Genomic DNA, 22,384 nt, shown 5'->3' with positions numbered 1-22,384 from the left:
TGGCATGCAGTGGAATCCACACTCCCAAGCTGACCGACGAGTGGGTCGGATTTCAGGTAACCGCGAGCGATGGCGCGTAGGTGTGATTGAGGCGCTAAACCCCACCAAGAGGTGACAGGCAACTATATATATACATGAGTATTGATGATTCCATAGTCTACATAACGACGTGTCGATAAAATCCGGCTACGGCAATGGGCTGGTTACTTACTCCGTGTGGATGAAAGTCTATAAGCGCAATATCTATGGTAGAAAAAGAAAACGAGGCAGATATTGCCTGAGATGAAGCGATGGCATAAATCAGGATGCCGGACAGCTTTTGGAGATATCGTATTTGTGGACCTCGGCGCAAAACTTGGATGCCTGGAGTCGACTAAGTGACTCAAAAACACCCATGATTGCCCATGAAAACTTCCTTATGAGAGTTTTTTCTTCTCTGAGTTATCTTATTCATTTTTTCGATTTCCTGGCCAACTTGTAACCCTTCATATTTCAATTAAATACATTTTGATTAACCTTGCAGCATCCATACCTTGTACGTAGTAGTTCTGTAACCTCAAAGGTATCACAAGTTGTGAAGCTGATATACTATATGCATAGGGAAGTAAAAATCGTCATGGGGAACAACACATGGAAAGATGTTTGAAATTTCCTCAAATTGTGTTTATGGCTCGCAATTGGCCAAGTACCGAAGCAAGTCGGTTGCAAAGTAGGAAATCGAAGCAGGCATCGGTTCCCGAATACACTTATCAACCCGCATTCAATGTTTGCTACAAAATGTCAGAATGTCTACTTTGGCATGACGTCTAGTTTTATATGGATCAATAACCAAGAAATCGAGCTGGTTCAAAACAAAGTCTGATAAATTGTTTGAAAAACCTACACGCCAAAGTTTTTTTATGAAAACACCATGTGGAATTAGTAGTCAAAAAGCGCGTTCAATACAATCTTTTTTATGGATCAATGACACGCAAAACCTCTTTTCTAAAAGGGTAAATTTGATGCCAAACGTACACAAGCTAAGTGTCAATGAAACCTTTCAAATGATAGCAGTCATTAGTCCACGTCTCGACTGAGCCGTAGTAGTAGAAACCGCACGATATGTTGGCATGTCTCCTGACATAGACGACATGCAACGTACTCTTCCCATCCCTCGCCCTTTCAGAGGTTTATTTCAGTTAAAGGAACGGTAGGCCAACACTATAGCGAAAACTCCACGTAATATAGTTCGAGCCACCCACGGAGTAGTAATTCTATTTTCCTTGCGATTGCTTTGCATCTTCTGCATCCATCAATAAGTTTCTCTTCACCAAACACTTCCCATGTCAGGAATTTTAAGGATTACATCCACACGATTTCTGTTGTTCAACAAGAGCTTAATCGAGGAATCAAATCCCGTTGTCTGAGCGCTCATCCTTCGCAAGGGAACTTGCACGCACGTCCAAGGCATCCTTACGTCTAGGTGCTCTTTGGTGTGTAACGTTGAAATATTTCTGGCTTGCAGGTTTCCGGGCGTTTTTTATTCACCCACTCACTGACTTACTCATTCCGCCCCGCCCCTCCCTGTGATACTCGCCCATCAGCAACCCCCGCGTGGGACGAGTGATGAATGAACGAGCACGAGTGCTTTCCTTCTGCTTGAGCAGAAATCAATTGTGTTGCTGGTAATTAGGGACACAACGACTACTTTCTGGGCATTTGTAGACGGACGGGGCAGAAGGCCATGACAATTCGAAATCTGGACATCGTACGAGATAGTCCATTGTCTTACTTAAAGGACACCGTCTCGCAGTCCCGTCTCATGGGAGATCCCCTGTCTTTTCTTGGGAACTTGGGGAAAAATCGAAATAGAAAAGCACAGCACGGGCTCGATAACTTCTTTTCTTTCTCGTATCCATGTAAATTATGCAACACAAACGAGATTTTGTGGCGGTGGCACGCATGCGTCGTCCTGACGATAAAATAGATTTGAAATCGTGGAATTGCATATGACCTTGAAAATATTTCACTATACGCTCCGAAAGGTGAAATTTAGTCCTTGCACATAGGAAATCTGGCCTCGAACGCCGTCCTTGGCAGGGACGACTGCAAACCGTTGCGTAAGATCTACAAAGGAACCTGACGAACTCACCTCACTTCATCAGCCATTTGCTCGTCAGTTAAGAAATCTATTAGCACCCTAGAATGGTACGAAGAAGCGTACCAATAATAACTCAGACAGGATCCCCGAAGCTACCCTAAAGATCTACTTCGCATCTCACAAAATCTAATATTCGCAACAGAGACTTCGCACCATCCAATTCCGATTGCTGTCACTGACTCGATTGTGCCAATTAGAGATAGAATTGATGCAACTTTTATCGACAAATCATGAAGGTCGTTGGTATGGCTTGGAGGTGTCGGGCGCCAGGAGGCGAATGGAGTTCCCATGTGACTGGCTAACAGCCACTGATTAGAAATTTGCTATTATTCAGGTTATCTTCGACCCATTTGATTAGTAAAATGACAACAAAACACTCCCAGTGGGGATCGTTGCCGCACGGCTTTGAATTCGGTCTATGCTGCTCAGGCTGAATGCTAGCCATGACTTTGTGTGGAGTCAATAGACGGCCACAATGACGTCGACGAGCTCAATTTTATGCACAGCAGCAAAAATAGAAATGGAATCAAAATCACGTTCTCCTACTTAGAACGCGTCGCTGGGATCAATCCAAGTGGGGTCGAGATCTGATCGGTGACTGAGGGTATGCAGTGGGGTCAATCGGCTCGCGGAGCCTGAGTGACAGAATCACCCCATGTGCAAAATCAATTACTGCACCGCGAGCAGTTCTTGAGCACCTGCTGCAACGCTAATTGGAAGTTAGATTAAAACGCTCCCACTTCGGAAGCAAGGAAATCCCACTTACCTGATAATTTTCTGACTCACTCCCAGAAACTACGGCCCTCCAAGGTCCACTGCCTCGCGTCACAGCCTTCGGAAACCTTGAAACCGAGAATCACACACAGAATCCGGTGGACTGAAAGGCGAATCCCTCGCAAGCTAGGGGTGCGACTACGACAGTCTGCTCGGCGACGGGGCACCAAATTTCACCAAAAAACGCGTCGACTGGACGTTAATTCAAATTTCTCGTCGCGCACCCGACGATAACGTCGACATCTAATCTTGGACCACGACAATTTGTTTTTTATCACTCGCAGCGAGCGCTCGCGTCGACGTACACGGTCTTCTTCTTCCACGACGAAAATTTTCCACCCCCCTGGGACGACAGCCGTTTGACAGCCTCCGTGGGCCAACCGTTTCCAGACAAAGTTCACACTCGTCTTCCTGGGAAGGCAGGCAGGCGTTCGAGGGTCTCCTTCCACTCGATGCGCCACGGGATCACACTCAAGACTAGGAAATTTTTCCGACTTGGATTTAGCGACTTGCACTGGACAGGAAGGAATTGAGAATGTCGGGTTGACACACACAAACCAAAAAGACACAAAACTCCAATCTGACACTTCGTCGACGCAAGACGGTCGGATGAAATCGAATTGAGTGGCAGCGAGCAGTTAACTAGCGAGGAAGAGTCTAGGAAGCTTTTGTGAGCTTGAAACGGTGTTCGCCGTAGTGTGGGTGAACAATTCGCCGTGAAGTCAGAATGTTTGACGTTTCCGACTGGCGGTAGTAGAGCAGAAAATGTAATGGATTTAGTAATTGGGCTGTGTTTGGCGGATGACGGGTTTGATTGGAGGCTGTCGGGGTGACCGTTATTAGGTTCATCATTTGCGATGTGAGAAGTATGGGAATGGCTGCCGAAAAAGAAGAATATTATATTTCAAGCTGTAAGTAAACTAGCTATAGGTAATTGCTAAAATTTCGCATATTTGTTGGCCACAATAAATACTTAACGACTAGCGCATATGCCGAACCTTTACAGATTTTGATTTTCGATTACATTTAACGCTTAGAATTGTCTGGTAGCTCCGATAATCATTAACATACTTGTAGCATGGTTAGTACATGGTTAATACTTATGTAACTAAGTAGCAAATCACACTGTAGACAGTGCAACAAAGAGACGAAACGTAAATCGTTGCTACCACTCTCCGTAGACTCAAAAAATCGAATATAACATTCTCTGCAGCTTACAATTCCAACTTCCCCAGTTGATATAGCTACCTGCTGGTTGCGCTCACCTCAATATGTAGCATATAGTACATGCCTGTAGTTTGTAGGCAGTTGTGGTAGTTGGAATTATTTGATTATCGAAAATGGGCCATGATCGATTTCTGGAATATGCGCCCGCTTCTCGACAATGGTAGCGCGGATTCCTAGAATGCTCATCTCCTCTAACTTGGGAAGAATTCCAACGATATAAGCTATCCATTCGGGGCCTGAGTGAAGTACGTTAAGATGATGGGACTCCAGAGAGTATTCCTGTGTGCTTTTGAACTTTGCAAAGCGAAGTGGTAACAAACACGGATCCGGTGTAGGATTGCTTCTGACCCTACTGCAAGACGTCCTCTCTTGATTTGGGAGCCAGTTTCTGAAAGGCTTCTGAATATATGATTCTAGTCCAGATTCAGGAGCATAACAATTGTACAATGCTGTGCACAATCGAAGACTTCCGATATAGTGATGATGCTTTCTATTAGCAATTACACGCAGTTGATGACATTATGACCGTAATGGGTGCCAAGGTGGGTTCCTACAACACCTTGCTCAGATATGTGATGGAGAAACTCTGTCTTGGCGATCGTAGCCATAATGGTGAGAGGTTTGGGGATTGGATTTCTGCAACTTCTACCGCCTCGTCATTGGTGGGACATTGTTCGTGTCCAGAGCCCGCTAAAAGTTCCGTTGGGTTTCAACTGACCGACACCAAACAACAACCAGCTCAACCACTTCACGATCAGCAGTAAATTTAGGAGTTGTCTCCTGGATGTGCGTAACAAGAGAGGACGAAAGGCATCACCATCCAATGGTCGCTTACGTTCAAATGTGTGTTGCGTCCGCACTTCCCATCAGGTTGGGGAACTGCGAACCCCAAGTTCAACATCAATCGCTTCTATGATCCAGCTGTCGCTCGACAGTGGGATAGCTATCTTGTTGATTGGACAGCAGATATACTGAGTAATCTGCCTGAAAATATTGATGAGTAGCCAGTCACGTTCCCAGGGGATATCTTAAGGCGGCTAACTCGTGGAAGCGGATCAACGAACTGAAGGGGTTGGAGGCTCAATTGACCGATGCGAGTGATGGCGAGCGTGATGCGTTCGAACTCCGATACCGAGCAAAATCCTGAGAAATTTAGCGTAGTGTACGTCGTGACAAGGGAGAATTTATTATTGCGTTGGTCAGGAAAGCAAAAGATGTCGCAGAACACAATGATTCCAGAAGTATATACCTTGTCACCAAAGAGCTTGCATGTGGTCGCAAATCTTTCGATGGTCCTGGGCAGGACGTCAACGGTCGAATTCTCATCCAAGGCTACGAGCAACCGAAGAGGTGGAAAGAACACATCACCATGGTTCGGGTCAAACTCCTCCTCTTGTGGATGACCACCCATAGTATCATGCGGATACATACTGTTCCTCCAAACAAAAAAGAAATCATTTTGGCATCAATGCACTGAAACGCAACAAAGCCGCTGGACTTGACGGTGTCCCCGCAAAACTTTCGATTGTTCTTTCACAAAGTTTTCAAAGTGTTGATAGATGATTATGACGGCCAACAGGATACCAGTGCCTGAACCAATAGCTCCTAATAAATCAGCTAATATGGATAGCGCAACGATACACAAACCACCAAAGGTAGCTGCTGTTTGGATGTATCGGTTCAATTCGTCGACCATTGAATTTTCATGATTTCCTTACATGACCATGTGTTGTTCTTTGAGTTGTTTAGCAACATCCTTCGTTGAGCTGCTTTCAGTTACCGTCTGCCCAATTGCAATTTGCAAGTAAGTGGCGTATGTGAATGTCTCGAATTACTTTAAAATCTTTATTTTTATATGACACGTGAACATAGGTATACGCTTAATAATTTAAACAGGAATGGAATTGTGTCCGACATGCAATCGGTTCAACTCTGTTTTTCTACACTCAATTCTCTACTGAAACCAAAAACAATTTTCGCTGTTTATGGAGGGTACTGTTCTCCCTCTTGGAACAATGTGCAGTGGAAAGCCAAGTGTTAGCAGACGCGAATCCGGTGTCGAGCTGTTTTTACCGGTTGTTGCCAGGCGCGCTCTCTTGATCTAGATGGCACAAAATGTCTCATGCTGCACTGAGGTAAAGTTTCGTAGGATTTTGAGATCCTAAGCGTAGTCCGCATCTTGTTACCGATATTATTTCTTTTTGTTATCGGTGACGTTCTTGGTGCTGCCTTGTCTGGAGGACACGGAGAAATTCAATGGACTATGACATCCCTCCTTAAACTTTTACTCTCTCACCGCGTCATGGACCTTGGCCAAATGACTCTGGATTTGGAAAGAGGAGCAAGTAGATTTGGACTGAAGGTAAACATCAACAAAACTAGAGTTCTCAGTCTGACGAGTTATCGTAACATTTCTACCTGCATTTTTGGGCAGAGCATCGAGGACGTCGTTCAATTGGCACGTCTATGAAGCGTAAGCGTGGTTTCTGCCGACGACGAAATGGATGTTGCCCGACGCATCAACAGCGCTAGATCCGCTTTCGCCCTTCGCTTGAGCCGAATTTTATCCACTACCAGACCGTCGTGGTATCGCTCTTAAATTTCGTCATTGTAGCGGCTACGGAATCATCTCTCCTCATGTAGGGAGGAATATAGAGGACTGGCAAGATCATTGCCTTGTGCAGGAAGAGCGTTATCCCTATCAGCGCACTATGGTGAGACGTTTCGAGCGGAACAATTGCCAGTTGCTGCCAACAACTGTGCGCGGATTTCATCATCATAGCTGTTATCGGTTGTGATTTACAGTTTTACCCTGGCTATGCTATCATATGCGGCCTTGAAATCGATGAAAAGATGGTGCAACTGATGGCCATAGTTTTTCCATCGCTTGCCATACAATCTGAGTGAAGCCTCTTTGGTATAGGCCGATTATGTTCTGGGTGTTTGGAGTTATCCGACCTAGTTATATAGCGGAGAATCTAAGTGTAATTTCGCGGTGTTTCTAGCGATTAAATTATTTCAAATAGCGGAGAATATCTTATAAATGGCACTCAACGATGTGCTACCTTTATAATTGCTGCATTGTAGCAATGCATTCTTATGCATGGGATAGATAATCGATCGTAGCTAGTCGTCAGGCATTGATTTGTTGCCCTACACCTTGAGAATTAGTTGCTGAATCGCTTGGTGTAGTTGATTGCCTTTATATTTAACCAATTCAGCTGTAATTCCATCGGCTCCTAGCGAATTTTGGGTTTTAAGCCGATAAATTGCGCGGATTGTATCTTCAATGCTTGGTGATGGCAGTATTTGTCCGTAATCTTCGGTTGTTGGGACCTCCAACTCGCCCATATTTCGATTGTTGAGCAATTCATCGAAATACTCAACCCATCGCTCCAATATGCTCATACGGTCGGAAATCCGATTTCCCATTTTGTCTCGACTGGATGAGCATCGAGGTGTACAAAGCTTCATCCTGCTGACTTGTTGGTAAAACATGCGGTTGCTCCATAATATTCTCAAGTTCACAGAATTGCTGGTTCTCCCAGGCTTCCTTTCTCTGTGTGTGAAGTCGCTTGTCCTCTCGACAGAGTTCGAGATAGACCTCTACACGTGTCCGCGTTCTTTGATAGTGCATTGCCCTGTATGCGGCATTCTTGCTTTTCGGTGCTAGCTTACACTCATTGTCGAACTAGTCGTTCCTTTTTTTGCGTGTGGGGCCAAGTATGTTTGTGGCCGTGGTTATGAAGATCATTGGTCGATGTTTCATCTCCGTAACCTCTGTTAGCACTGTTATTGCGGCATTCATTTCCCTATTATTAATGTTACGGGGAGCTTTGTTGTGGATGGCTTCAGTATTCACTCTTACCTGATTGCCAGAGAGGATTCTAAGCGGTATTATAATTCGAGCTGGGAGCATAACGCTAACAAGATAGTGATCCGAATCTATACTGTCCCACTATATGCTTTGCTATTCATCAGGACAGGCTTCGAGGATTTGTTCCACTGCCTCGTAGAAGGTATCTTTCTCCGACTATGCAGTCTTCTCTGTAGGGGCATGAACGTTAATAAGGCTTGTATTTCGAAAGCGCAGAGTGCATAGCCTTTCCCTTATGTTTTCAAAGCCGATAACAACAGGTTGCATGTTTTCGCTGACTAGGGAACCTACTCCAACCACATGGTTTACTGGATGGCTATTATAATGTATGGGCCCCCTGTCCATCTCTTGTAGCGCTGTAACATCAGCCTTATATTGGGACCAGGTATCGGCTAACTTCCGGGTTCGTGGTTGTAACATGCATGCTGTCCGATGCTCCTTTGGGGTTTCGTACAAAGTTGCTTTCCGTGTAGAGTTGTCAGCCTTACCCAACCCCCAACTTGGAGGACCAGTTGGTACAATTTGTCCCGTTTTTAGACGTAAGAGACCCGTCTTCATTCTTCTCTGCAGTTGTTCATTAAGAAGGAACTCTCAGCGATCTTCGCTTGGTGAAATAGAATTCGGTAATAGACCTCTTTGTGTTGGTTCAGAAAGCGTTTCCCAAGTTATATGCTCCATAGTGGGTACCAGTCCGCGTTTCACCCTGGAACCTATACTACCCTTTGAGGGCCTCCTCTTTTACTACACAAATAACTCGAAGCGTATGTAACTCCCCCAACAAATATAGTAATGCTGAGCTTGTCCTTTACAAGCCCACAACTACAATGGCAATTTTAGAGTCTGGATCTTTACTCCACCGACAAATCACTAAAACACTATAAATTCAAATAATGCGCTTCAAAATAGCAAATATAAATATCTTTTCAAGCACCGTAAACCAAAAAACTCCAGGCAATATTACACGAGCCACAATCAAAAATTCAACTTCTCTCTCGCACCTCTAGCTTTAATGCCGAGATTCTAATGGAACTGCCTTTTCCAACTCTTTTATAGAGAAAAGTGAGCAATCCTCAGTGCCTTCAACGCTTCTGTCTTCAACCTGTACGGGATGTGTCGGGATTAGTTCCCGTACAATACGATCCATCTGCTTGGGCTTAAGTGGACAGAGTTTCCGCAGAGCTCCGATTTTTCGGGTCATCATTCATTGTATAATCAGGTCCCTACGGCTTTCCATTCACCTCGTCGCTTGCTTCTGTTTATCGCGCTGCGGATTCTCCTTTGGGCTGATCTGTACTGACAGTGTCCTAAGTGTTTCTCCCGGTCGTTTAAACGTTGTATCAAACGGCGGAGTTTTTGACACTCCTGACAGCGGTACCTGATAATCTCAGATGCCATGAAGTGTATTGATTTGCAGAAGGCTCCTAGTTGTTTCCAGTTCTGCTCTGAATACTGGACGGTTGTCGCATCACTTTTCAAGCCTTCTCCTTTTAGGACGCTGATATTTTGCTGGCTAGGGGGTTACTACTTTCACGAGCACCTTGGTGGCGTCACTCTCCGCATCGTAAATAATCCGTTAAGGACCGCTAGCCACTCAATCACCCCAATTTTTTTTTCACGTGGTAGTTTACGGAACAACGTCTGCCAAAAACTTTATCGCGGTTTTCATGCCTCCCTCCGTTAAGGATGAGAAAAATGCCGCTCTGGGGGCCTCGGGTTGTTTTGCAAGAAAAATTGCAAACTCTGCGGCCGCGTTCAAGAGAAAAAATCGTCCGAAGAATTTTTGGCCCCCTACATGAGGATGGACGATTTCCGCAGTGGGCGGGTCACCTAATCCGTATAGATGAGGATGATTTAGCCGGAAAAGTTTATAAGGGCAATATCTATGGTAAAAAAAGAAGACGAGGCAGACCCTGCCTGAGATGGAGTGATGGCGTAGGTCAGGACGCCAGACAGCTCTTAGAGATATCGAATTAGTAGACCTCGGCGCAAAATCGGGATGTCTGGAGTTCCTTACTAAGACAAGCCTAGACCGAATATCGGTTGGTGCGCCGTTCATGATGATGATGATGAAATTGTCAATCTTAAGAAGTTACTGCAACTCCAATCATGCAGGAAGAATATTCTCGCATGCTTTGGACAACTAAGTAAACGTATCCAGCCTTGTCTTTATCGCGGCTTAGAAAATCTTACTAAGTTCGCCTTCCAGACCCACATCATACTGCAAATTTCCAGTAGCTTTTCTCCAATTCTCGCGGGTAGTAGTCAACTCGCCAGACTGATTTCAGAGACAGGCATTATTTCCTCTTTGCTAAAGGAGAATCCTTAAATGGCTTTCAGTAGGAGTCCACGTGATCCGCAGGAACTTATGGCTTGTGTTTAGTCCTATCACAACCCTCAAGAAATCAATGAAAAACTTATGTTCATATGTGATTCACTTATTATTAAGACGTTGACTTCGGAGGCGGTCTAAGAACGCAAATCTTGAGCGACTCTTCAAGAGTTTTGTTAACTTTATTTTTTCGTTTCAGTTAATATCTTTTGTCGGCGCGATCAGCCTTCAAATCTTGCTGTTTGAATCCCATGAAGATTGTGAAACTGTAGCACAATCTATCGGTGTGGATGCCCTATAATCCAAGTAGTGAACAGGAAACACTAATTCGAGGCATATGATGTTCTCAGCAATATGACTATTATGTAAACCCTCTCTTCCTTCGAACAACATGAATTTGATCTTGCCACTTTCGTTGACAATGTGGCTTATATCAGCATGCCTTCCGTTTCGATCAAACCGGTTAATGCGGAGATTAAATATGGACTCAAAGTGAGTATGGTTTTCACTGTATTGTAAAACAAACCTAATCCTATCTAATTTAAAGCCTCTTTTTCGGACCTTTGAGAAACCTCCAGGCTTGGGGAGAATCGATCCTTCCCCGTACCCTCTCGTAATGGCCGCGTATGCTTCACGAAGGACTAAACAGGAAATATAAATTCGCGTGAAAATTGAAAAATATTTTGCAAAGTTGCATTATTATCCTTATTCAATTTGATAGGCCTCAATTGGCTGAAAGAGGAAAGCTTGGCTTAACATTTTTTCGGAGCCCATGCTCTTGTCAGGATTATGTATTGAATCGAAAGTGTCATCAGTTTGCCTGGGTCAAGTATAGCCTTTTAAGGAGTTATCCTACAAAAAGGAAATTATCCGTCAGTCCGAGTTTGGCTCCTAAATCACGTCTCACAGGATAGTCTAAATCACCGACCTAAATAAGTAATTTACATTCTTGAAAGCAAAAAGAAGAAAAATTTCACCAGAAAGTATTATTTCGATAAATCAAAGGTTCTACCAGAAACTGATATGAATCCTGCTGACATCAAAGATGTCTCCGAATATATGTAACATTTTCGCAACATCGCAAGGCGTTGCCCTTGGAAATGGAGGCCTACAATATTTACAAGTCTACAAGCACCCAAGTGAAAGGCTGATAGCATGCACACGCAGCTCAATTGCAGAAGACAATAAAACGCACTAGGTTTATTGTAACCATGTTTATTGCGTTTTTATTTTGAACAGAATTCAGGTTATAAATTCTGGCCATCCTGATTAAGATAAGTTTCTCTTTCTTAAGGAGTTAGAGCCTAAGGAAATATTTCCCGTGTAATCCCTGTACCATAAGGCTTGATTACTTTGCTGATATCTAGATACAACGCTTAGATCAATTAGTGCTTTCCTTATGTCTTTGCTAAGATAATATTACGGGAAGTCAAAAGTCTGGGAGGACAATAGACACCAAGTGGTAATAAACAGTGGATTTCGATAGCTCAAACCGATTAGCAATGTTCAAAGCAAGGATGAGTCAATATAGTCAAAAAAGTACTCAAGGACAGAAAGATAATATCTGATTAGGCAAGTAATGAAAATATAGAGGCAATGACTCGTTTGGAACTAACAATCCCCCTCCTTTAGGCTTGGGAGCCTTAGCGGGGTTGGCGCGTCTAACTCGAATTTTTACTTGTCTTCGATTGTAAACTCCAGTAGTAAGGTTTTCAAATCAAACTTCTTTTCCATCTACTTGTTCAGGCCAAATTGCTGATCAACTCTCGCCCTTACCCCGACTTCCCGACACACCTTCATCTAGGTTATACTGATATACGAAGTAATTTCATAACATGAAAGTAGGCAGAAAAACGGGGCCTGGAGTAGGAATTATACTAGTCTGGAGTGAAAATTTTGCGGGCTCCCCTATTATCCCTGTTTTTATTAAAATTTATATTCCGGGCATCCGACGAAAGCCTCGGCCGAAAGAGTACCACCCCTTTTCTACTCCGCTCTTGTCAGACTTGGTGGGACATAGTCGTTTGGAATTTGCCTCCATTTTTCGAGAAGACGTTCTAAATGGGACCTTCACGGAGCCTACTGTCGACCTAACGCCGCAGGTTCTGAATAATATTAAAGAGAGGTTTTGAGTAGCTTCGGAAAATTAAACCATATCGCATGTGTTTTCACGCTTTGTTTTGGGTCACGGTTTTGGCATACTTTGAATGTTTGACAAATACCCAATTTCTCTGCGCTGCAAACTTTTTAAAAATATCGATGTGCATATTCACATCCATATTTCCCTCCATGAATACCACATTACCCTCGCCATAACAGCCACCTCACCATAGCACTTCCTTCGTCATGCATTCCACGTATCGCACGGAATAAAACTGATCTTAATAAAGTCATTTGAGTTTTCTCAGAACTATCTTTTTGAAGATCAAATATTTTAGAGTGATGTCCTCTTTAACGGCGAGTCTAAATTAATATATTCTCCAGCGATAGGAAAGTTAAAGTGTAGAGAAAATCTAACACAAAACAGTGGCCGAAAAATCTGCAAATCACAGTGAAGTGGGAAGTGTTATGGCGCGGTGATGTTACAGAGTGCAGCGAGGGTTGTATTTTATTCCTTTTCTTGATTGATTTGATTTTCTTTGCATTGTATCCAACAGACTAACGTAGTTTTTATAAAAAAAATAAAACATGCAACTTTTTCTATTCTGTATTACGTACAATGGTGTTCGGATTTCAATTTTGCTCACTGTATATAACATGCGGGCAAACTTAGCTTAAATGAATGCTTGCTCTCTTTGCACCCCGGGTAGTCCTACTAACATGCAAAATCTCGTTCATTTATTTATACATAAGGTCCGCTCTCGGCCATTAGATTATACCAACGAATACAGAATTCTAGTCTTATTTTTGAGACACGATTGCAAGTACAGATGTGGAATTTTATTCTTTTCAAATACAGTGGACAGGGTGTCCTGATAACGGTCATGAATATTCATAGATCGTACTAGATTTCCTCTGGCTCCTGTACCAATATCCGAAATCATATGATTGTCAACGTCGTTCCGCATCTGCATGTCACTTGTTCTCTCAAGCCGTTGTTTGGACGCCGTCGTCCGTCGCTTGTTCATTCATTGAGTTTTACGCTTTCCTTGTTGACTGTGGGCTTGAGAGAAAATCAACGGCGACATGGACGACCGTCCGAAACGTAAACGCAAAAACTGGAGTGAAGCGGATGAAATTCGCCTGTTAGGAATCTGGGAAGAAAGCGTGAAGGAGCTGAAGAGGTATCGAAGAAATTCGCATGTCTATGCGCGTATGGCTGCCAACTTTCCCGACCACACTGCCGGCGAAGTGCACATAAAAATAAGCAATTTTACTCAGAAATACAGGTGAGAAGGCTTTTGTAGTTAGACGAATGGAAAAAATCCGTAAACAAAATGCAAATTGCATTTAGGAGCGAAAAAAAGAATTGCGAGGGACCTGATGCGACTCCTTCGTCCTGGAAGTACTATGCAATAGTGGATCGAATTCTCGGTCCTATGACCAATGGGGAGAAATCAGAAACTCCTGAGGACGCGGAGGATGGAGAAAATAGTGATTTCGAAGAGCTTCCCGAAGGATTCACTTTCGTAAGTATATTTCGTACCAATAACCCAGAAATGGGCACTTCCTACAATCCTGTCAAATGCAGGAAGATGCTGCCGTCCACAGTCTAATATTGCATCTATCGATTTTCAGAAAGAGGAAGTAGACAGTGAGATGGCCTCCAACTCATCGCAATCTCCACCGCATTTCCCGCAAACCATTCTCTCGCATCCCCTGGAAGCCGCTATTCCTGCTCTACGTATTCCGCTTTTCATTCCTCCATCTCTCTCAGGATCTCAAGACAGTCCGGCATCGTCGCCTACTGAAACCACCGCACAAGCTGGAACAAAAGGCAATCGAACTAGAGCCACACTCCAAAAGGAGGCCTTGAAGATCGCACGAGAAAACCAAGAGCTCTTGCGACAACAAATCGCATTTTCACGAGAAGCAATCAGAGAGCAATTCACCATGATCGCACACTCCATTGAATTGATCAAGGAGAGCACGGAGAACAGTAGGATCTTTGCCGCAAAAATTTGTGAAATATCCGAACGACAGCTGGAGCTGGAAAGTACGTTCATGGGTTTCATGAAGGAAATTCTATCGAAAAAGATGAAGCGGAAACGAAAAGTAAAAGGCCGACTTGCGCGATAAACGGAATGTTTGGGGGCACGCGGTATCAGTTATAAGGAAGGGAAGTTTACATTTTGTATTGTATTATTTGAGTGATGTTCCTCCGGAGAAAGTATTTTAGTCTAAATAAATTTTAATCGCTTGTATGGGATTTGATCGGAGGAAGTCCAGTAATTTCACAATTATTTCGTTGAAAGATTTTGTGAGTGGAAAGCATTTTTTAATTCGAAAATAAAAACATTCCTAGGAAGAAACGAATAACTATCCTCTATAATTGTTGAGACCGTCCACCAAACCACCTATTTTTAGATATTTTCTTAACATTTTTAGCTAATTTTGCAACATTAGAAAAGTATAGTCGTTTTGAAATTTCATTTTTCGTTTCTTTTAATTTCGCGTTTTTTGTTCAGTTGTCAATTGTTGTTACTGGCATACCGTTGAAATGGTTTCGTCAGATCGAAGTCAATGAGGTTGCGCTAAATCTATAATCTTGAGCTGCTTCCACGAATCTTTGATCAGCCTTTGTCAAGGATTTTTTGGCTCTTGGGACGACCAGCGCCTAATGTTTTTGCTTATAAATCATTCCAACAATGGCTCCTCGGGATACATTTTTCTGTTGTCCAAACCGCATTTCAGTCTTCCTTCACAATTTTTTCCCCTTCTTCTTCCCCCTGTGCGCTGCTGTGTATATGGAATATTTGAGAGACTCATCCTGTGAGCAGTCAGAGTATAGTAGTGATCCATTGTGTTCGACACAGCCCCCACTCACGATTCGTTACGTATAGGCTGCATGATGCCACCTATTACAGTTGGAGTTCGATGTCAAATGCGACAATAAGCGGGTCACACACATGAAAAATGCTGTGTGCATTTGCCTCCTTTATAAACCTACTGCTTTTCGATAGGATTAGAGTATGTTTGGTTCTGGAAGGGAAATTGTCCTCATGGGAACGTTCTCAGTTCCTGATAACAGCTTTGGGCAATGCTATTGACACTCAAATTAGTTATTGAGCCTCCTTTTGCTAAGCCATTTAAGATTTCATTTTCTTCTACCCCGTAATGACTAGGTACCCAGACTATTTCGCCATTATTGAATCTAGATATAGACATCGAACAAGTTGTGCGGCTGATATACATCCAAAAGGATTTTTGAGATGATTGGAGGTTGAATTGGAATTTCATTTAGGAACGCTCAGCGCTTTCAGGGTTGCTTGGCCGTCACTGCAGATCACGATGCGCTTGTCCTTCAATTGCCCAGGTTAGTGCTCTGGTGATCGCACACACTTCAACACAACAAGAAATAAACCCATTTCTCGTTTTAAAAAAAATAGACCCCTGATCCAGAACCCCGTTTCCTTTTTGAGCCATCGGTGAAGAAAAACTCAGTATATACCATCACGCATTCTGATATTTTGGCCAATTTTTCTCTACCTTTGTGGCTTTACACAAAACAGGTGCATGGAGAGAATCTGAAAATCAAAAGTCATTACAAGATTTGCATTCATTTGTATCAATGATTTGCCTTATCCTATCAATTTCGTTGCTCTGGGTTCGAATCCCAAACGTCATGGGTTTTTGAGTTCGTTTTATGTTTTTCTCCTGTTTATGCTGTGAGCTTCTTACATGCCCAGAATTGAAAAATGGAGGAGAATAAATAACAATATCAACAAAGAAACACTAATACCCTGTGCCCTTCACGTTCCTTGATTCTCCATAGAATTAAACGAATTGAATATGAATGAATATGAACTGATTTAATTGGGGTGCTGCATGGCGTAGCTAGCAATGCAATTGCCACCCTTCCTGTATGTGACCTACCCATTGCCACTTCCGCTTCACGACCGCAAGGCTTACAGATGCAAGGCCTGTGCACCGGCCAAGTTCTTCGTTTGTAATAGTATCACGCCAGCGTACTCCGATGATACGTCGCAGACAGGTGTTGACGAAGACTTGGAAGCGACAGTGGGGGTCACTTTCCATGTGTTTCTCCCATATAGCAACACAAAAAGACTACTAGTACAGAGAAGTCTTAATTTGATTTTGGTATTGAAATAAGAGTTCGGTGCCACCGCTAGCAGAAAATAGCCTTTCTAGATACACAAACAGATCGACGCTTCTGATGGTGAATGGATTGAACTCCTTCAAAAGATGCATGGCACATGGCGGACTCCGTTCGGACCTCAAAATCCTCAGAGATTTTATCTCGATGTAGCCTTTGACCCGTTCATAAGTGAGATCGGCTCGTCGTGGTATGTTATTTTGTTTTGTCAAAGACCTGCTTTGAATGCAGTCGCGAGGCTTTCAAATCCCCATCCAATGCATCAAGTCACCGCTGTTTTCGGCGGGCCTTTTGGTCGCTTACCAGCGACTAGAGGAACTACACTGTGTAAATTTTAGATTTGAGACGTTCGTTGATACGTCAATCACATAGAACACTAGTTGCGGAACGCCACTTTCAGGTTACGCTAATACATGAAACTAATTCATAACACAATTCTTCATTGGCTGATAGTATTGACCTCAGATATTTAAGTCTCTCAGTTCTTGGGAGGTTACTGACGGTGATAGTGCCGGTTTCATGCAGATCGGTCGAAAAAAGTCTGTTATTCAAATTCAGCCTAAGAACGTGTTGCATGACGCGATCATTCCATTTGTAGGCAAGTTGTTCAGCTGCGTAAAGCAGTATATAGGGCGCTAGATTTTGAACGTCCGGTAGGGCAGTATCCATAACAAGAACAAAGAGGAGTGGTGAGAGGGCGTTTCCTTGATCAACACAAAGAGACACGAAGCAATTTGAATACACCCGCCACACTGGGAATTTTTTTTTTCGGATCGTGGTAGAACACTTTAACCAACCCACGTTCTTCTGGAAGCTGGTGTTATCGTAGAGCATACCAGATGGATTTGTGTGGCACACGGTCAAACGCGGGAAATACAATGTGAAGAGGGCGATGCTTCTCACTGTGTTTCTCCGTGAGGTAACATCGCAGTTCTTGACAAATCTACAGTTATATGAACGATGTTGGGAATACAACCAGATCGGACGATAATTTGAGCATTCTGCTGCAATATATTAATTAAAGATTAGGTACTAGCACTGAGGAAGGAGGCACGTGGTCTCCGAAACGATTGTATGCGGGAAAAAATAAAAATATTTACAGGATAAGGAAAAAAACCTAGTTCTTTTTTCAACTCATTATAATTAACAAAGGAGTGTTCCGAATTTTTTAACGGATATAGTTATTTGGCAGGTGAAACTACTATTTTGTCGCAAGAAACTTGTGGTAGAAGAGTTTCTTTTCACGGACATTCATTTGAACATCGTGATTCCAAAACCAAGGATCTCGGTTGAACTGCTTATCTGGCTTAGTGACCCTGAGGGTTGATCGTGTCTTCAACTTGGTTTCACGAATTCTTCCACATTTGTGACGGTTGGTAATCGCGTAAGATCATTTCTTCTTTCCCGAAATCGCCACCGTTTAATGCGTGGCTTGCCACTGAGTTATCTAAGCTGTTTTATCCGTGGCTTAATGGGAAATACGGCAATTAACGGTTGATGTGGAGGTAGGATGGACTCATCCGTCCGAATCTTATGAGAATATAGTAAACTTGCGTTTTACTGTTCCCACTATAAAATGTAGGAAGAAGAGACAAGCATTTGATAAACCATGTATTCATAATTGCAAGGTCATGAGTGTTCGCAAAATCAACTATACGCTCACCACCCTCATCGCGTGCTCCAACCCTTTTCCCCTATTGTACCTGTATCGTCTGCTTTTTCACCTACCATTAAGGTCGCCTGCAATGATGATATAATTATCAACGGGCACGTTACACATCTTATCGAGAAATTGCCAGAAGACATTTTTCGCGCATACGGTGAAGAAGTGATCAACTGATATAATAGTGAGCTTCATCAGCCGGTCATAAAATCATTTGACTTCTTTAATGGTATCACGAAAACTCTCAGAGGTGATAATGCCAGTACCATATTGAGTGTGTGGCTAACCATAAAATAGAGAAGTTTACGTTCGCATTCTATATCACAGCTTTCGGCACTAGACCACCGTCGACTGAGGTGAACGCCCTAGCATTTCTCCGAGGCTTAGATCTGAACTTCGCGCAATGTTCCAGAATGATCCGTAGTGTGTTGGTGTGGTCAATGCAGGAGGCACGGAAACAAGCCTGCTCTCTGTCGATCAAACTTTCGAGATGTTTCGGATTATTTTTGCGACGGCAAGGAGCACGCACCTTTCTTTCGAATCTTAACGATCATCCCCTTTTTGCACTCTCTGGAAAACGTCTGGAATTCCCAAGATTAGAAGTAACAGATATGCAATAATTGCAGGTGCAGCGATAAATAGCTCTGCGGGGAGACCGTCAAGCCCAGCGACTTTACTCTCCATCACAGGAGCATCAGAAGATTTGCGACCACATGCAAGTACTTCCGTGGTACGGTATAAACTTCTGAAATTATTGCGTACTACGCTGAGCTGAACGTGGATTTCGTCGGTATCGGTGTTCGAGCGCGTCACGACAGCCATCACTCGCAGCGATTAAAAGAGCCTTTAACCCCTTGCGTTCATCGAGCTCTTCCCACGATTCCACAATCCGCCACATTTTACAGTGACACCCAAAAAAGAGTTTTTTTTTTATGATGGCCGAATACGCATTGATATTCTCAAGCGATCAGCACGATAGCTTCCCCACTGTCGAGCGACAGGAGGAGATAACTCCTAAATCTACTACTGATGGCAAAGTAGTTAATCTGAAGCTGAAACTATGGCAAGCTCTGTGCTCAAACAACCTGCCACTAATGACGAGAGGGTAAAAGAAACAAAAATCCACAAACCTCCAAACATTATTGTTACAGCTACCATGACCGTGCTTTCCCACTCCATGCGTAGCAAGGAGTTGTCAGAGCCCATCTTGCCATTCTGATCATCCATCACAATCGCAATGTTACCCCTGAACTACGTGTAATGGGTCGTAGAAAGCGTCCTTGTCCATTATATCGAAAGTCTACGTTGGGGCATAGCACTGTACTTAACCTGGATGGGAATCTTGCAGTCATAAAGCCAGTGAGAAATAACTCGGCACCGGATTCGTGTCTGTTACACTCGACATTCATATTCACTTGTTTGAGTATTCATTTATATTCATATAAAATCATTCGGTGAAATATTCGTATTCGTATTTAGAAATGCAAATATGACCAGCTCCGGTACGCACTAACCCTAACGCTTTTTTAGCGACGAACTTCACAACTTCACGTCCTCCTGAGTCCTCACGATATTCGACGTCATGGTGGTGAACGAGTTTCATTACTGATCGATACCGAGGTCACCATAAGTTTATTAAGTTCGGATTTTTCGCGGAAAATAGTTAACGACAACGATAGACGAGACTAGCTATATTTTCCGCGTCCGAAAGCCGTTAAGCAATTCCGGTGGTTCCTTGCAATGTGAGGATGGTGCCAGAGATGTGTACCAAATTACAATGTACTGACTGCATCTGTGTCTTCGGGCTTAAAAATACATTCAAACTTTTTTCTGCTTGTCAGAAAAGGTGACTAAAAGGGATAGAAATATGTGGACTAACAGCCTGCAAATTTCGATAGGATAGGGATTGATCTTACGACTATGACCTTTGGCTATCGAAAACGAACAATGGTTGGTTTCTGAAATGTGCGCACGGTCCTCGACAATGGTAGCGTGGGTCCCCAGAATGCTCGCTTTTTCCAAATCGAGCGAGAATTTCAACGATTTAAATTGGACATTCTTCTGCCTTTTGCGGCACTTATGGAAATCTGCTTTAGTATTCTAGAAAACCCAGTGGTAGAAGACGCGATTCATATAGTGTTAAGCACCGATGGAGACTTCTGTATAGTGGGGAAGGATGATTTCTACGAGTAATTACACGCAGTTTAGGAGAAGTTTCGTAAAGGTGACATTGTAGTGGTGATAGGTGATGTGAATGCCAAGGTGGGCTCTGAAAACGCTTTGCTCGGACAAGTGATGGAGAAACACGATCTTGGCGACTGTAACGATAATGATGCTAGGTTTGCGGATTCCTGCAGCTACTATAGCCTCGTAATTGGTGACACATTGTTCGAACGCAGAGCTTGCCAAAAGGTCAGCCATAGATTTAAGAGTTGTCTTCTGGATGGGCGTAGCAAGAGAGGCATTGACATCTGCCTCGAAAAGGGGTCACTTGTATGTAGTGTCCGTCACGTCTCGAAAGGTTGGAGAGCTGCGCAAGTTCCCAAGTTCAACATCGATCCCTATCTTGCTGATCAGACGGCAGATACACTCAGTAACTCTCCTGAGAATATTAATTAACTTTGGGCTGCCATCAAAAATACTCTTTTTCTCGGTTGCTAAGCAGGTCGCCGGCCACGTCCCGAAGGGTCATCATAAGATCTGGTTTTTGCTGCAGAATGCAATGATTTCGTAGGTATATACCGCATCAAGAAAGAACTTGCACAGGGCCGCAAACCTTTCGATGGATCTTCATCAATTTCGAGAAAGCTTTGCACAGCATGAAAAGGGAATGTATCCAAAGTGATCTATGCTATTATCAGAGTGACATATGATGGCACAAAATGTCACATGCTGCATTGAGAAATTTGAAGTCGAAAGCGTAGTCCGCTGGCGTTGCATCTTGTCGCCCGCCGATATTATTTATTCTTGTTATCGATAACGTTCTCCATGATGCTTGTCCGATGGACATGGAAGAGTTCAGTGAACTATGACCTCTGTTCTCAAACACCTACCTACTGCCCCACTACGTTGATAATATCTGTTTACTCTCTAATCGGTTTATGAACTTACGCCAAATTGCTTTGGTTCTAAAAAGAAAGGCAAGTAGATTGGGGTTGAAGATAAGCACCAACCAAACCAAGGTCATCACAATCTCCCTATCTGCCTCGTCCTAAGCATTTGGCACAAAAAGTAGAGCATTATTGCGGGCGTCTCGGGAAATACTAGGGGAAATTGAAGCTCATTTCAGCGAACCTATATGTATATGACTGCACCACTAATAGATGTACTTTAGATAAAAGGCAAGTTTTGTTAATCTGGGGAGGCTGTTTTCGCTTGTGTTACTTTAAAACCAGTATTAGTCTTGAAAGTCTTGATTTCGCCATATATTGCAATGCAAGCCAACATGGCATAGGAGACAAACAGATGCACAAGACAGAGGGGGAAATGAAGTAGACCCGAAACCTGAAAAAGAAGCAATTCGTCATGAATTTCCCTCCATCGACCATGTCTCCCGGTTCACGACTATTTAGCTCCGGTCAACTCATATATGAAGAACGGCGACACATAAAAGGAAACACCGAATGAATGTTCCGCAAAACTGAAACAAGATGGTACGAACTTGGAACATTTTTTGATTCGTCTTTTGCTGTGCATATAGTTTACCTTGAATTGCTTCACGTGTTATTCAGTGACAAGAAGAAGTTTTCATAAGACAGTCTAGATGGTTTCCATCAATTTTGAGAAAGGATCCAAAGTATTTCTCGCGATACGATTTTAGCAGTGGTTCAGTAATTGAATGGGCTTGCTTCGGGCAAATCTGAAACAGAGCATTTGGATCATCATTAAGATGCGAATAAAAATTGAAGAGCTTAAAATAGCAATCATCATTGCATAGCACGACATTGACAATGAACAACCTTATAAATTCCGGGAACAATCGTATTGTGGCTGCTATAAATAAAAAGGGAAATCCCAATAATTATTGAAATCACCGCTATTTCTGTTTTGAAAAATTACGAACATGTGCTAAAAGCATCAATACCATCAAAATGATA

At 43.1% G+C, this 22,384-nt stretch overlaps 2 protein-coding genes and 1 long non-coding RNA gene across 11 annotated transcripts in view; 2 read left to right on the top strand and 1 right to left on the bottom strand.

Annotated features, from left to right (window-relative positions):
* The window catches only part of LOC119653910 (endophilin-A), a 133,932-nt gene extending 130,404 nt beyond the window's left edge, over positions 1-3,528 (bottom strand). For 3 of the 9 annotated variants that reach the window (XM_038059066.1, XM_038059068.1, XM_038059069.1), the window contains exon 1: positions 2,907-3,523. The gene's annotated coding sequence lies outside the window, so the exon portion shown is untranslated. Of the gene's footprint in view, positions 1-2,906 lie in introns of all 9 variants that reach the window. The other 6 variants (XM_038059061.1, XM_038059062.1, XM_038059067.1 and 3 more) reach the window with 4 other exon arrangements.
* A 62-nt stretch (positions 3,529-3,590) lies between these two features.
* LOC119653913 lies at positions 3,591-11,532 on the top strand. The gene is made up of 3 exons (XR_005249782.1): positions 3,591-3,825; positions 10,547-10,839; positions 10,895-11,532. It is a non-coding gene; the product is annotated as an uncharacterized LOC119653913 (long non-coding RNA).
* A 1,851-nt stretch (positions 11,533-13,383) lies between these two features.
* Positions 13,384-14,819, top strand: LOC119653912. The gene is made up of 3 exons (XM_038059070.1): positions 13,384-13,736; positions 13,802-13,976; positions 14,086-14,819. The coding sequence occupies exons 1-3, from the start codon at positions 13,534-13,536 to the stop codon at positions 14,584-14,586; spliced, it is 879 nt and encodes a 292-aa protein (XP_037914998.1). The 5' UTR covers positions 13,384-13,533; the 3' UTR covers positions 14,587-14,819.
* The last annotated feature ends 7,565 nt before the right edge of the window (positions 14,820-22,384 follow it).

The sequence above is a fragment of the Hermetia illucens genome, chromosome 4, assembly GCF_905115235.1.
Source record: "Hermetia illucens chromosome 4, iHerIll2.2.curated.20191125, whole genome shotgun sequence".
NCBI lineage: Eukaryota > Metazoa > Arthropoda > Insecta > Diptera > Stratiomyidae > Hermetia > Hermetia illucens.
The sequence above is the reverse complement of the archived record's forward strand: the minus strand, read 5'-3'. Positions and strand labels throughout refer to the sequence as shown.

Coding starts and splice junctions, on each gene's coding strand:
- LOC119653912 (XM_038059070.1), top strand. CDS start 13,534: ATGGACGACCGTCCGAAACGTAAACGCAAAAACTGGAGTGAAGCGGAT. Junction 13,737..13,801: donor AATTTTACTCAGAAATACAG/GTGAGAAGGCTT, acceptor AATTGCATTTAG/GAGCGAAAAAAAGAATTGCG. Junction 13,977..14,085: donor TTCCCGAAGGATTCACTTTC/GTAAGTATATTT, acceptor ATCGATTTTCAG/AAAGAGGAAGTAGACAGTGA.